Source organism: Nothobranchius furzeri, chromosome 3 (genome assembly GCF_043380555.1).
Source record: "Nothobranchius furzeri strain GRZ-AD chromosome 3, NfurGRZ-RIMD1, whole genome shotgun sequence".
Taxonomy (NCBI): Eukaryota; Metazoa; Chordata; class Actinopteri; order Cyprinodontiformes; family Nothobranchiidae; genus Nothobranchius; species Nothobranchius furzeri.
This window is the reverse complement of record NC_091743.1, coordinates 69,465,357-69,482,530: the sequence shown is the minus strand read 5'-3', so window position 1 is coordinate 69,482,530 and position 17,174 is coordinate 69,465,357. Positions and strand designations below refer to the sequence as shown.

Below are 17,174 nucleotides of genomic sequence, written 5' to 3'. Positions count from 1 at the left end.
GTTTACCTATGTGGCTTCGGTGTGATGAAGTGGTCAGCTGCCCCAAGAGGGACACCATACAGACGGTCAGCAGTAGCACCCTTCTGCACATGCTCTGTAGGTCCCTCTCCTGCATCCTGAAAGAAAAAAGACAGAAGAAGCTTCAGATAAACTGTCCGGGTCACTTGAGCTGAGTCCAAGCCTGCTCTCTCCAGCTGGATTTGGCAGTCAAAGGTGGAACAACTCCTAAAATCCCAAATCTCAGACAAAAACAGCTTTAATTGGACATACAGAGACAACAAGTGATTTTGTGTTTCAATAAACAGCCATGATAAAAAATCCAATGAAAGTACGCTTTTTAAAGAGTGTGTGTGCATTTGAATAAATAGGTATATAGTGTGCATTATTGTAAACTGCACGCAGAGGGGTTTGATTTAAAGGAAGTTTGAGTACATGCAGCTTTTACGTAATGTTTGCCATTTGCTTTGTTTGAAAGGTTGCTATTACCAGGTGTGTTATTGAAATTGTAGATACTGGGGTAGGAATTGTATGTGTTCCTACTTAATCCTACTCCATTTTACCTTTTTCTGTATGTTTAGACTATGTTTGAATTCTGTGCCAGTCATGGATTGTCCATACTGAACACCATGTTCAGACATAAAGGTGTCCATATGTGCTCTTGGCACCAGGATACCTTAGGCCGCAGCTCGATGATCGACTTTGTTGTTGTTCATCTGACCTGCGGCCGCATGTCTTGGACACTCGGGTGAAGAGAGGGGTGGAGCTGTCAACTGACCACTACCTGGTGGTGAGTTGGCTCAGATGGTGGGGGAGGATGCCGGTCAGACCAGGCAGGCCCAAACGTATCGCAAGGGTCTGCTGGGAATATCTGGCAGAGTCTCCTGTCAGAAAAAGCTTCAATTTCCTAGCCTGGCAAGCCAGACTAAATAAATGTATAATTTAGTCTGGCCACGCTCCATTGACGGCTCTCGGTTGTGGGGCGGGTTCTACCGTTGTCTTTCAAATGATCTCCGCATTCCACTGGACAATGAATGTGACATACTCTTGTTTCACTCTGTTGCATCATCCCACCCACCAGGCATATAGAGTGCCCTATTGGCCCAGAAAGCGGATAAAGCTCTGTGATTTGTTCACTAAGCAGATAGAGCACTATGATTGGCCCACCATTATGATTGGCCCACCATTATGCGCTACAAACACTATCTATAGTGGGGACGGTGTGCTGCTGACCTCTACTCAGGACGTTGTGGATCGGTGGGCAGAATATTTCGAAGACCTCCTCAATCCCACCAACACGTCTTCCAGTGAGGAAGCAGAGTCGGGGGACTTTGGGTTGGCCTCTCAAATCTCTGGTGCTGAGGTCACTGAGGTGGTTAAAAAGCTCCTCTGTGGCAAGGCTCCAGAGGTGGATGAGATCCGCCCGGAGTTCCTTCAGGCTCTGGATGTTATGGGGCTGTGTTGGCTGACGCTCTGCAATATCTCGTGGACATCGGGGGCAGTCCCACTGGACTGGCAGACCGGGGTGGTGGTCCCCTTATTTAAAAAAGGGGACTGCAGGGTGTGTTCCAACTACAGGGGGATCACACTCCCGAGCCTTCCTGGTAAGGTCTACTCAGGCGTTCTGGAGAGGAGGGTCAGTTGGATTGTTGAACCTCAGATTCTGTAGGAGCAATGCGGTTTTCGTCCTGGCCGTGGAACACTGGACCAGCTCTAAACTCTTAGGGGGATCCTGAAGGGTGCGTGGGAATTTGCCCAACCAGTCTACATGTGTTTTGTGGATTTGGAAAAGGCGTTTGACCGCGTCCCTCGGGGGGCCCTGTGGGGGTACTCTGGGAGTATGGGGTACCAGGCCCTCTGATACGGGCTGTTAGGTCCCTGTATGACCGGTGTCAGAGCTTGGTCCGCATTGCCGGCAGTAAGTCGGGCTCATTCCCAGTGAGAGCTGGACTCCGCCAAGGCTGCCCTTTGTCACTGATTCTATTCATAACCTTTATGGACAGGACTTCTAGGCACAGTCAAGGTGTGGAAGTCATCCGTTTTGGTGGCCTGAGGATCAGTTCTGCTTTTTACAGATGATGTGGTCCTGTTGGCTTCATCAGAACGTGATCTTCAGCTTTCGCTGGAGTGGTTCGCAGCCGAGTGTGAAGCAGCTGGGATGAGAATCAGCTCCTCTAAATCTGAGACCATGGTCTTGATTTGGAAAAGGGTAGAATGCCTTCTCCGGGTCAGGGATGAGGTCCTGCCCCAAGTGGAGGAGTTTAAGTATCTCGGGAACTTGTTCACGGGTGAGGGAAAACTGGAGCGTGAGATCAATAAGCGAATTGGTGCTGCATCTGCAGTGATGCGGGCGTTGTACCGGTCTGTCGTGGTGAAGCGAGAGCTGAGTCAGAAGGCGAAGCTCTCGATTTACCGGTCGATCTACGTTTCTACCCTCTCCTATGGTCATGAGCTTTGGGTAGTGACAGAAAGAAAGAGATCGCGGATACAAGCAGCCGAAATTAGATTTCTCTGAAGAGTGGCTGGGCTCTCCCTTAGAGATAGGGTGAGAAACTCAGTCATTCAGGAGGGGCTCGGAGTAGACCCGCTGCTCCTCCACATCGAGAGGAGCCAGTTGAGGTGGCTTGGGCATCTGGTCAGGATACCTCTGGGAACGCCTCCCTGGTGAGGTTTTCCAGGCACGTCCAACCGGGAGGAGACCTAAAGGTAGACCCAGGACACGGTGGAGGGACTATGTCTCTCACCTGGCCAGGGAATACCTTGGGATTCCCCCGGAGGAGCTGGCCCAAGCGGCTGGGGAGAGGGAAGTCTGGGCCTCTCGCCTTAGGCTACTGCCCCCGCAACCCGACTCTGGATAAGCAGATGAAAATGGATGGATGTTTAGTATGTGACAGACAAGCAGCTTGTGTTGAGGGTATGTCTATATTCATGAAATCTTTTCATTTATTTTTCTCTCCTAAAGTTTTGTTAGAAATAAATAAATTGTAAATAAATAAATAAATAATACATTGACTTTCTGGCCAAAATTGGATTGAAATTGCAACATTCTGTAAACTATGGAAAAGGATTAGGGCCACTGAAAAAAAAGGAAAGAAAGAAATCTGCTGTTTCCTGGACACTAAACCAATAACAGCCTTCCTCGTCGTGAGTCAAGATGGTTGAGTTCGTTAATGTTAAGTGACAGTGTAACGTAGATCTGTCAGGAATTTCTAATCCTAGAGTTGCACTGTCTATTTTCTATTAGAAGCTAAGGAGGTAGATGTAGGAGAATGTTTTCATGTTCAACCTACATGAAAATCTCAGAGTGATTGATTAGGAATCAGAAATAATCATTAAAAATGTTTTTTTTTCTTCTGTGAACCACACTTTTGGATTAGAATCGAATAGCCTTTAGTGTTGTTGTACAAGGTACAGTGAAATTGGAGTGCCGCTCCCTTTAGTGCAAATTGTAAGGAAAATAACAGAATAATATAAATATCAAATCAACAGTAATATTTACAAATATATACACAAAGTAGGGGCATGTATGATGCAGCTGCATTAGTTGGGTTCTGTGAAGGTCACTATTGTAAGCAGAATTTTAGCATATTGCGTGAACACAAATAGCACATATAAATGTTATTGCACATGATCAATACTGAAAAAGTAAGTGTGTGGTTCGGGTTTACAGGATCATTTGGCTTAGTGGTTGTTTACTATGGTGATAGCTCTGGGAAAGAAGCTATCCCTGAATCTATTTGTCGTGGTTTTATGAGACCTGGACAGCCGACCTGACGGTAACAGGTCTAACAGATGGTTACTGGGGTGAGAATAGTCCTTGATGATATTGCCTGCTCTGCTGAGGTGGAGAGTTGAATTAAAAAACACAGACTCAACTTGAATTTTAAAAAAGGAAGGACCTTTTTCTAGGCACTCAAAAGTAATAATGGATTTGGATCATAGGATTTCTCAGAGGTTAATTTAGGTTTTAGTGAATTATTCTCAATTTTCCAAATGAAATGAATAGGTAAACTATGTGGCGATATGAAACTAAACCTTAATAATAATGATGTACAGTGCTATTTCTCCCATATAATGTACAAATACACATTCGGCGATAACTTTATGAGCATGCTACATTTTTAGCACCAGATTAGATCTGGAGACAGCAGGCAAATGGAGTCTGTTTGCACTCCTCTCTCCCACTTGCTGTTATCAAGCTACCTAGGAGGTGAGTGATGCTGTTTGTGTGGTCTGTCCTAATGTGCTCAGCTCAGTAATCCTCATGTACTTTCAGACAAATGTTGTCCATCTCTGTCTGATGGGCCCGCAGAGAGTGGAACAATCAGCAGGTCATCTTACTGCCAACAGAGCTCTCTCGCCTCTCCTGAGAAAGCAGCCACAAATCACAAGTTTGCTTTGAACTTGGTTTGAGTACAGCCATTCAAATTAGGAAAAACACTCTGTTTCCTGCAAAGAGATCAACTCTTGCTTATTCGACTACGGCTTACACGAGGGAGATGTTTTGCTGTGACTATCTTTGTACTGACTGCCAGAGCTGCTGAGATGCTAACAGGATTCTCTAAATCTTTGCAAGCAGAGACAGCTGACGCAACCAAGGTGTTCTGATCACACCGAGAGTAGAGGAGAACATCAAAATACAGACAAATTATTGTCTATTGTTGTCTGTCAAACCACAGAGGAGATATTCGACTGAGCTTTAGGTTTACACACAATTTTACATTTTAGTTGCTGAAACCAAACCAATAGGGAGTCTAAGTCTCCTCCCCTTCCGGTCGGCTCATGGGTGCCCAGAAGAACTAAAAAATGCATGCAAGCTTACGGGGCTAAAAGAGCTATTTTCTAATCTGCATTGTTTTAGTCCCTGGATCGCACATAAGTTGTACTTCAATTTCAATGAAAACTAATGACGAGTGTTTTGACCATATCTGCCACGTACTTTGAGATTTATCGACTTGTAAAGTTCGTAATTAGCATGACTACAAATTAGACATCAGCATGTCGCATATATGATGTCACCACAGGATATCCTCTCCCCTGGTGTAGCTGCTACTTACCACTTGGCCAGATTTATGGTGGTTCTTTCCTCCTGAAGGGAGGATTTGAATTTCGCTGAACTTACAGCCATTTTCCCCGTTTTTCTCTGTGTCTGGTTCTTTGACGTCACTCTCATGATGCGCATTTGTAGTCCTGGACTTATTTTTACACAAAACCTAAAATAACGTTTCCGAAAATAAGCGCGGTCAAATGCGTTTTCAAAATTTAGGGACATCATTTGTGAAATCCATGGCACATAACAAGCGGAATTAGAAAATATCGTTTTGAGCCTAATTGACTTGCATTAATTTTTTTGTTCTTCCGGGGACCCATGGTGCGGAAGTAGATGGGCGTGACTTAGGCTCCCATAAAGGGAATGGCAGGTTAATAAAGGGAGAAACAAACTAAAGATCTGAACTCAGAGGTGTTGAGATCATCTCTAGGTTCAACTAAGTAGTTCAAATTATTTCTCACTTTAGCATCAAGTCGAAAAAAATTGTTGTATTTCTCGTCTTTACACTGGATATTCTAATTGTAAATATTAGATGTTCACTTGTTAGAATTTAGGTGGGTTTTAATGGTAGAACCATGCTAAATCATTTAGTACCATGCTTCCCCAGCTTCTCGCTGCTGAAATATAAAAATGTTGATGTCATACGACCATCATTTGACATTTTTCAGTGAAGTCAATCACAGTTTTATCATCATTTGTTTTTGGGTTTTTTTTTTTTTTACCCTCATACCACCAGCACCCATCGGGTCACCAGTTCTTCACAGGGCCACACAGAAGTTTTCCACAGGAAACAGAAACTGCAGATCATTAAAGTTGTTATGATGAATCTACAGAACAAGCTAGGTTTGGAACGCAAACACGGCCATGGAACACTCACCACTCCCCTAGAGTATCTTCCCTGAGATGCTGCTGCCGTAACTGAAAACCCACATTCCCAGAGGAAACAAGATAGCACTAAACACCAGTAGCTGTTTTCTAAAATCTAAAGTTGTTTTTTTTTTTATTTCCACAATATATTTATAGCTATATGAAGTTAGAACGTTGTTAAAAAGCATGAAAAAGCTGTTTAATTTGTCTTCCATATTAGTCATTGCAGCTTTAAATACACTTTCACAGCGTCCAAATCTTATTTTAACTGCTAAGTTTCATGTAAAACTATTGTAAGACACTAGAAACCACAAGGAGTGGTCACATTGTTCAATCTGTGTTACTTATGCCTTCCACTTTGTTTTATCTTTAAAAATAAATCTGAGCCGCACGCTGAAGTTTTCAGCTTTTTCATTTATTACCACTTACACTACTAAATCTGCTTTGACAGATGAACCGCAGAACTAATTGGAAGGTAAGAGCGCGCTGCTGTGCTTGTTGTAAATGAACGGTCGAGCAGGTAGCGTGCGACTGTAGATTTTTGCTTTTGGGGGCTCCGAGGCGCCAGACTTGGTTCCAGGATTAATCTTCTCCTCCTGGTGTCTGAAGGTGTTCAGGTGGCTCATTGAAGCTGGTTAACAGGTAAATTATTACATCTGACTGATATGACACTGAGACCAGGTGGCTCATCACAACATGCCCTGAACATGCTAAACCTATTTTGCAGATAGGAATGAGCAGGTTCGTACAGCACGGTGATCAGCGTGAATGCAACCGTCCTCTCCCGGTAAACCTCAGGGGTATTCTCATTAATTACCTTTGACGTTTGGCTAAATTATGGCACAGCTGCATCCTGTCTGACTCAGCATGCAGAACCCGAGCATGCATTTGATGAACAGACCAAATACTTTTACAGCTTCAATTCTTCTGTTACCCTTGAAGAGTTAAAGCTCTCCAAAACTTTTGCTGCACAGTTTATGAAAGGTCGATTCTTAGTTGGAAAATCATCCTGTTCCTTTACAACTACATTTACAAATGCAACAGCAATTATTCTCTGAAAGTTATTGTCTCTTGGAGTTTTCTACCATCTACATAATTTAGTTTTGTGTGATCTATTTATTTATTTCAGTAGAAGGGATGTCACAATAATTAAATAGCCAAGAATTTACATATTTTCCCATTTTTCTTTCCTTTTATAATCTTTTAATTATTTTTCATCATAATCTTTTATCCAATTTCTTAAAAGGAAACCAATGACTTTACATAAGATGGACCAACCCAAGGGCGTAGTTTTATACTGGAGGGGTACAGGCCCAATGCAGCGGGCTGACGTGTCTGCTGGTGGTTTTTCAGCCCAGGGGATGGGGCGGGGGGATGGTAAGCGCCTGATAGGTTGATGCCCCGCTGGTTACTAACTCTCCGCACAATCACTTGTAGGTTTCTAAGGAGATGGATTGAAGCCCAGTGGGCGGTTCCCACCACGGCCATCTTGGCCCTGCACTGGCTTCTGGTCTCTTATCAAATTAGTTTTAAAATCCTATTAAACCTATTCATTTTTAAGTCATTAAATGGTGCAGCTCACATTTCTAGGCAGACCTCATTCACTAGTACACCCCATTGCACCCCTACGGTCAGCTGAATGGGGGTTGTTGTTGTTGGTTGTTCCTAAACACCAATTAAAATGGAAAGGGAGTCGTTCCTTCTCAGTCCTAGCCCCAGGCAGGCTTTGGAATGACTTCCTGGCAGATGTTCCAGCAGTTTTAAGAGTTAACTGAAAAGGAACTTTTACTCCTTGGCCTTCAGTTATAAGGAATGGTGATAGCTGGGTGCCCTTTTTAATTATGTTTTAACTTTTCCATTTGTGGGTATCTTGCTCTTTTTTAAATCATTTTAAATGTGTTTGATACAGCTCATTTTATTTCAATGTGGTTTACATGTTTCCATGTATACTTATGTGCTATTGTGATGGTGTACAGTGCACTGGCCACGTGAAAGCGCTATACACATAAAGCTGAACATGAACGTAGCCGCGTCACCTGTCTCGTCGCTCCAGGGGAATACAAAAATGGGAGTGAGATCGAGGCTGTGAGGGTGGGGGCAGATGACTGACACCTAACATCTAATGTAGCTTCAAATTAACTGAGCTTACCGAAGCTAACGGATGCTTACGGGTGAGTTCAGCCAGAAAAAAGCAAACTTTTCTTCTTTTTTTGTGTTTTTCATAGGCTGTCATTGAACTGAAATAGCTAACTGCTATTAGGTTCAATAAACCTAAAATGGTTTTTGTACCAGGCTGTAAACATATTTATTTCTGCTGTGAAATTGGCATTTTTAACATGGGAGTCAATGGGAACTTTATGGATTTGGCCCCTAGAGGATGAGGGAGGAACTGCAGGTTTTGTCACATCAACGTTGGCTTCCCTTTTGGCAGCCGGAGTTTGCTTCTTAGAGGACACTGAAATTTTCTTTGATCTGTAATTAACAACCATGCTAAGGTTTGGTTATCCTTTTTTAAAATGTACTAAATGTTGGTCTTATCAGCAGCTGCTCATGTCATCTCAGCAAAACAGGAAAACTAAGATTCTGTATACAGTGAGGAGATGAACCAAACTTTTACAGACTTATGAAACATCCACTTCTCTAAGCAGTCAAACTGAGATCCATTCGCAAAAGGCACACAGAAATGGATAGTTTCTGTGCCATAAAAGAACTATGAAACCTGTTTGACAGCAAAATTCACACCTTCCAGGAACATTATATCAAAACGTAGCAAACAAAACCACTCAGCTCCTAGAACAGTGCTGGAGGCTGACTCCACCATAAAAGCCACAACAGGAAGTAAAAACAGCTTTAAAAAACATTTCACTCCATAGCCTTTCAAGGTGCTGACTCAATGTAGATAACTTTTTAGCACACTGAAAAAAACAGTTATCTTGTAATTCAGTTGTTAACGTAGTGTACAAATGTTCTTATACCTTAATCATTTTATCACCATCCGATTGCCAATAGGTACATTGCATGTGAATGAGAAATTTTGTATTGCATAGCAACCACAGTGAAATATCTCTCATGCATCCTTTGACCCTCTGCTCTTTGTGCTGTTACTGATTCTAAAAACCTGAAAGTCCTGGGAGCTTTTTTCCTCTCTGATTGCAGCCTAATGGATAGTCATAATGAACACACAAATGCACACACAAAATGTCACACTGTAAACTTCCCCTCAAGCATCTTTTGCCTCGGTGCAGCAGTGAGTCAATGAGAGCAATAAGACGAAGAAGTGTGTTAACAGCTGATGCATGGCAGAGGGTGGACGAGCTCAGGGTGGCTGCTGCGGCTCCAGGGCAAAACAAAAGCATGCTGCTGTTGTTAAAGTCGGGTGCTTTTATTTACCTCTTATCTAAAAATGACATGCAGTTGTGTAGCAGGCGTGCCCTGGGCCAAGCCTCCCCTCAATTACATAAACAACTGTTACAATGACTGGCGCAGAATTACAGATTTTGCTGAAATGATGTAAATCAGTGCAGCTCAGTAAATCTCAGCGGCTGCTGCACAGTAACAACCAGACATAATGCACTTTATGTTGTAACGCGATTTAAAACTGCAGTGAATTCATGCTTTCTGTTTGAATTTATGTCCTATTGAAATGTGCTAGAAATATTTTTTTCTGAAACTACGTCCCTTATTAGAATAGAAACAGAATGTGTTAAAGGGGACATGTTATAGTTGTTGTTGTTCTGTGAATGATACAAAATATATTCATCAAGTTCTTTGTACTAAATGCCTCTCATATGTGATTTAATCAGCTTTATTTTTTGGCAGTTTCAATACCTTCCAGAATGAACTCTGTCTCAAAACAAGCTGAAGATGGCCACGCCCACCTACCACCGCTCACACTACTATAAGCTGAGAAGCACAGGAGAGGCTCACAGTAGGACTCTTCCAGTCCTATTCTACTTTACCCATTTGTGACATCACATACAGGGACTTTCTGAAATGGCTTGTTTTAGACACATATCACAGAAAACCAAAAACTGGAAAATTGATGGATGAACTATTTTCACATTTTCAGTGTTTATAGAGGCAGTAGGGACACACATGCCAACACAAAAGGATGCAAAACGTGAGTTTTTAGTGTGTTTTTTGTTTGCTAATGTCCTCGTTAACAAAGTAACCATCACCTAAATACACACTTTTTGCATTATTTTTTTATGGATATGAATTTACACTAAAGCAATCAGGCTCAGAGTGTGTCACATCAAAAAGGGTCAGAGTAGAAATGTGACAATCTCTCTGCTTTGTCAGATAATAGACACATAATCTTCCAAAATTTTACATCACCATATATGCAACCCCTATAACAGGGGTATTCAATTCTGTTTTAGATTTAACTCTGCTTCAACACACTTCAATTCAATTCAATTTTATTTATATAGCGCCAAATCACGACAAGAGTCGTCTCAAGGCACTTCACATAATAAACATTCCAATTCAGGTCAGTTCATTAAGCCAATATGAAATAATGTTTCCTATATAAGGAACCCAGCAAATTGCATCAAGTCACTGACTAGTGTCAGTGACTTTACAGCAATCCTCATACTAAGCAAGGATAAGTGACAGTGGAGAGGAAAACTCCCTTATAACAGGAAGAAACCTCCAGAGAATCCCGGCTCAGTATAAGCAGCCATCCTCCACGACTCACTTGGGATCGAGAAGACAGAGCAGACACACACACACACACACACGCACGCACCCACGCACGCACGCACCACACACACACACACACACACACACACACACACACACACACACACACACACACACACACACACACACACACACACACACACACACACACACACACACACACACACACACACAAAGTAATGTGTCTATAGTTATATTGTGATTTCTTAGTAAATATTCTATTTGGTGAGAGATAAACTTTATTGTATTTATCCTAGTGGATCTATAATTAAACGGATAAACTAGTAGTAGCACATCCAACGTCAAGGAAAGCAAAAAATTATTATCAGAAGAGGGAGAATGTTGAAGTGGTAAGCAGCAGTGTGCTAGATGATGGCCCCCTCCATGAGGCCACCACAGCTCAGCAGAACATCATTGTAGCTTCTTCTGGGGAGAAAAATACTTAGAGTTAAACAGGTTTGTAGGATCTCCTTTTTCCACCTTCGGAATATTGCTAAGATTAGAAGCATCCTTCCAGGAGTGATGCTGAAAAACTAGTTCATGCATTTATTACATCAAGACTGGATTACTGTAATTCATTACCCTCAGGAAGTCCACAGAATGTAGTTAAAAGTCTTCAGCTTGTCCAAAATGCTGCAGCTAGAGTTCTGATGAGAATTAAAAAGAGAGATCACATCTCTCCTGTCTTAGCTTCCATACATTGGCTACCTGTTAAATTCAGAATAGATTTTAAGATCCTTCTTCTCACATATAAAGCTCTTAATAATCAAGCTCCATCATACATCAGTGATCTGATTGTTCCATATGTTCCTAACCGAGCACTTCGCTCTCAGACTGCAGGTCTACTGGTGGTTCCCAGAATATCTAAAATTAGGATGGGAGGCAGATCTTTTAGTTATCAGGCTCCTCTCCTGTGGAACCAGCTCCCAGCTTTAGTCCATGAGGCAGACACTTTGTCTACTTTTAAGAATAGGCTTAAAACATATTTATTTGATAGGGCCTATGGTTAAAATCTGATGTTAGCCTAAATCTGGACAAGTGGGGGAGTACAGTGAGGAGGAGTGTACAGTCGGTAAAGACGGCTCTCCCTTGCCCTGCCTCCAACATGTCTCCATCTAAATAGGATAGATTATCCAGAGTTATCTCTGTAGTTATGCTGCTATAGGCTTAGACTGCTGGAGGATACACTGACCACTTTTCACACCTTCTTCTACAATCTGCTCTTTAACTGTATTATTTTCTGCAATTTCAGCTGTTAACATTGTGATCAACTGTGTCAAAGGCAGCACTGAGATCTAACAAGACTAGAACAGACACAAGATTCTTATCTGAGGCCATGAGAATATCATTTGTAACTCTCACTAACACAGTTTCAGTGCTGTGATACTCTCTAAAACCAGACTGAAATTCCTCAAACTGATCATTAGTGTTTAAATGCTCACATACTTGGATGGCCACTATTTTCTCCAGGACGTTGGATAAAAATGGAAAGTTAGATATTGGTCTATAATTCATTGGGTCATCTGGATCCAGAGAAGACTTCTTAAGTGAAGGTTTGATTACAGCAACCTTAAAATCTTGTGGTACATATCCATTTATGTTTATGTTTATGTTTATTCATTTCGCAGATGCTTTTATCCAAAGCGACGTACAATTTTTATAACCTATAGGGCATGTTGTGATCTGTGGGGGAAACCGGAGTACCCGGAGGAAACCCACGCATACATGGGGAGAACATGCAACTCCACGCAGAAAGGCGAGTTTTGAACCTGCGACCTTCGTGCTGCGAGGCAACAGTGCTAACCACTGTGCCACCATGCAGCCTAAGCCACCATGCATTTACTAAGGATAGATTGATTATATCTAGAATGGGGGCAGTAACCAAAGGAAATCCCTCTTTAAATAATTTGTTTGGGATTGGATCCAAAATGCAAGTTGAAGGTTTAGATGAAGCTAATATTTTTGATAAATCTGTAAGCTCAACTGGATCAAAACGGTTCAAGCACAGATGAGGTTCTACAGTCACCTCTGATGCTGCTTCACTTACTGAGGAAGAAGAAATCACAATAGGGAGGATGCTAAAGATTTTGTTTCTAATAGAATTAATTTTACTTGTAAAAAATCCCATGAAGTCATTGCTGCTGAGGGCTAAGGGAATAGATGGCTCAGAGCTATGATTCTGTGTAAGGTTAGCAACTGTACTGAAAAGAAATTTAGGATTATGCTTATTCTCCTCAAATAATGCTGAGAAATAAGCAGTTCTAGTTTGTCGAAGCTTATTTTTATAAAGCACAAGCCTATTTTCCATGATAGGTAGGCCTCCTCATGGTGCGTATAGCGCCATGTTCTCTCCAATTTCCTAGAGTTTTGTTTTAAGGCTCGGAAATGAGAATTAATCCAGGGAGCCAACTTCCTGTCCCTAAGTACATTCTTTTTTAAAGGGGCAACATCATTTAATGCCACACGTAAAGAGGAATTAACATAATGAACTATGGCATCAATTTGTGAGGGGCTAGAACTGAAAATATTGCCCTCTGCGACGTTCCTCTGAGATGCTGAGGACAGTAAAGATGGAACAGTTGATTTAAAAGATGCAACTGCACTGTCAGATAGAGACCGACTATAGTGAAATTTACTTTCATGTCGCGAGAACTCATTTATAAAAAACTCAAAGGTTATCAGAAAGTGGTCCGAGAAGACTGGATTATGTGGAAAGATTGTTATTTCCTCACACTCTATGCCATAAGTCAGCACAAGGTCTAATGTATGATGCAGGAGTGGGTGGAGCTACGCATTCTTTGAGTAAAACCAATTGAGTCTAAGATATTACTAAAGGCTACATTGAGGCTATCATTTTTAATGTCCACATGAATATTAAAATCCCCCACTATAATGACCTTATCAGTATTTAGCACCAACTCAGATAAAAAATCAGAGATCTGATCCAAAAACTCAGAGTAAGGGCCTGGTGGACGAAATAAAACTACAAACAAGAGTGGTTTTACAGTTTTGCAATCTGGATTAGGAAAACTAAGAATAAGATGTTCGAACGAACTGTAACTATTAATCTGTAAAGGACTGATTAATAAGTCCGAATGAAAAATGATTGCTACTCCTCCTCCTCGCCCAGTACTTCGAGCAATGTGATGATTTAAATAATTTGAAGGAGTCGACTCGTTTAAGCTAACATAGTCCTCTTGCCAGCCAGGATTCTGTGAGAGAGAGCAAAGAGATCTGATTATCACAAGTCAAGTCATTAACTAACTAACAAAATCTTAGAAAAAAATGGATCTAATGTTCAACAACGGAAGTTACGGTGTAACTATGGTTCTGTGAGTTCCTGGATGACTGCCAGTCACAGGGGTCACTCGGAACTTCTCGGGCGAGAAGATCCCGGGAGACCCAAACGTAGCTATTGGCGCGTAATTTATAGACTCGCGACCAGGTGCGCTACGTGTCACGTGCGTGACTTTGTTTACAGTAGTACTCTGTTTACTGCCACTGGCAGTCAGGAGGGAACAAAACAGAACCCACATTTAATTTTTCTAGTTTTCTGCTCAGTTGAATTTGTTCTAATATTTACGAGATTTCCATGATTTGCTTTATTAAGCCTGATATTTAATCTGTGTGATTTTGGCCGTGGGCAGGACACTGTCTCTATGGGGTAGTGGGTGGGTAACAGTACAGAAGCTGCAGAGGGGTGTGTTAAACTACGACTCTGCTTCCTGGTCTGGACCCTGGGTTGTCATGGAGGACTAATAAAACTGGCCATGCTCCTGTTGCTGCAGAAGGGTGTGTTACCTACTCCTGATTCCAATCAGCAGGTAATTAACAGGCTTCTGCAGAGCCTGATGAGCTGCTGCACAGGTGATTCAATCACTGAATCAAGTGAGTTGGAGCAGAATAACCACTAAAATGTGTTGGATACCAAACCCTCCAGGCACCCTATATAGACACCACCGTTTGTGACACTTTTAACACCTGTTAAAAGCACATCAAAGGTAAAGATGGCATGCTTTTAAAGCTGCTTTAGCAAATTAGATATACAAATTAGCTAAAAACATTGTTTTCATGCTTCTTAACAACACCAACATAGTTACAAATATATTGTGGAGATTTAAAAAAAAATGGTTCTCTTGCATTTGTCAAAAAACCTCCACTAATAACATGGTTGCTATTTATTTATGTTGAAATGTCCTTACATGTACTTAATTATTTGATTTGTCTGTTCCTTATCTAATCCATTTAAATTAAAACAAATGAAAATAAAACTACTACAAAACTGCTATCAGGTACAATAAATATGCTTGTTAAAGCTTAACCACTTTTAATTTATTTGCTCCAGAGTTTCCAGGAACCCTTTTGTGTCACCTAAACTCACAAACATGAGAAAAATGCAGATGAACACATGACATAGATGTTCAAACAAATGTGATAGAAACCACCCACATAAATACTCAGATATGATTACTATTGAGAAATAAAGCTTCAATGTGTTTTTTTTTTCTATTTCACTTGGTTGAAAATGTCAAACGAAAAAAGACAGCTGTAGGTTTGTGCTGAAGGTTGATGAAAACAGGCGCAGATAGTACCTGCTGGACTAAATAATTGAGCAAAATGACTCATTGTTTGAATTAGTCATTAATTAAATAGTTTCCTTTATTGCAGAAAAGATTATGTATAATTACTTTGACCAACTTTAATAGCACAAAACATTTCAACAGTGATAGTGAAGTTTAAATGTATAAATTAATGGTTTAAAGGTGCAATATTTAAGAATGAAGTAAGAATGACACCCTGTGGACATGTTTGGGTACTGCAGGCCATTTTCAAGATGCACAATTGACTTTCTGACTCCCGTTCTGTGAGTTTCATGACTGTTGCCAGTTACAGATTAGCACTAGAAAATTCTAGATGACAAGTAAAAACAAGTCTTACACAGTACGTTGGTAAGTAGATGCATATATTTTACTGTATAATTCAATTGTTGATAATTGGAAAAGTAGCTTGAGCTGACTGTTTGTCTCTAATTCACCATTAGCATTGTTAGCTGAACGTTAGCTTATAGCCTTCATAATCCTTTATATCAAAAGATTGTTGTGGCTTCTTATGAGTTTTATAAATAACTTCTGGGTCGGTCCTGTTTACTGGTTTTGGTTTCTATAGCAAATCTACTGAACAAGCTAGGTTTTTAATGCAAACAGCGTCACAGAACACTCACCCCTCCCCTCGGGTATCTTCCTATAGATGTTTCAGACGGAACTGGAAATCCGCAATGCCAGAAGAAATGAGATAAAGCTAAACACCAGTCTCTGTTTCCTAGGGTCAAATATCTTTCGTTGTCCTGAATCATGTTATTAGCAGAGGTTTACGACAAACTGTGAGAGAACCACTTTATTTTATTTTTTTTTTTGATGTCCACAATATTTTTATAGCTATGCTTAGTTAGAATGTTGACTTGATTCTCCAACTGATGTAGAAATAGAACATATTTCTGTTAAAATTTCCCTTTCACCAAAAATGTCTTTCACACTGATGTTTATACCATCCTCCATCGGCAAAAATAAATTTATATGATCAACTACGAGTGCTAATCAAACATAAAAGTGTAAACAACAAATCCAACGAGATAATTGTGATGGGTGACTTCAACATAAACTGGGGCTGTAAAAATATAGAAAAAATTTAAAGCTCATAATGGATTAATTGATTTATAACCAACTTATAGATAAACCCACGAGAATAACAAAACATTCAGGAACCACAATTGATCTGGTCTTCAGTAATAAACCTGAGCGCATCACTAAAACCCACAACCTTATAATGGGCATCTCAGACCACAACTGTATCTTATTTACCAGAAAGCTTACAAAAGCACGGACAGAAAATAACTTAAGCAGTTCTTCCAATAATAGATCGTTTTATGAATTTATACCAAGAAATCAGTGAGATAATGTAGCAGAAGTGCTAAAATCGACCGACTGGGAACCTCTACTGCACAGTAAAGACCCACAATTCTGTAATAGCCACCTAACTAACTCACTCAAAAACGTTATATCTACTTACTCCTCTAAAGGCCGACAGCGCGCAAATAAAACACCTGCTCTGCCATGGATAAACAATGAATTCAAAAACCCTTAAGAAAAAAAGAGATCTACTGCTAAAACAAGACCTGAAAACAGGACTAACTCTGGACAGACAGCGTTCCACTTCAATGCAAAACAAGGTAACACTAAGCCTAAAACAAGCCAAAGCTAACTTCTTCATTAATTTAATAACGAATGCCAACAGCAATGGTAAACTCATCTGGCAAAACCTAAATAGACTCCTAGGCCGCCACTCAAACAAAAACATCAAAGTAACCGAACTACATGTTAATGGCACCATTATTAGAGAACCCTCATCCATTGCCAGCACATTAAACTGCTTTTTTATAAACTCCGTCAAGGAGATGAGTCAGAAGTTCAACTCCATCATCCCCATCGCAAACACAAAAGATACCGATCAGAACCTTTTGACACTCACCCAAATCATAGACACAGAGGTGGCTAAGATA

General features: G+C 40.9%; 1 protein-coding gene across 1 annotated transcript in view; it reads right to left on the bottom strand.

Moving 5' to 3' along the window:
- Positions 1-17,174, bottom strand: part of tafa3a (TAFA chemokine like family member 3a) — a 146,160-nt gene that overhangs the window by 59,814 nt on the left and 69,172 nt on the right. Inside the window, exon 2 of the mRNA XM_015958656.3 lies at positions 7-116. Within this exon, the coding sequence (XP_015814142.1) occupies positions 7-115 (109 nt within the window). The 5' untranslated portion in view covers position 116. The remainder of the gene's footprint in view (positions 1-6; positions 117-17,174) is intronic.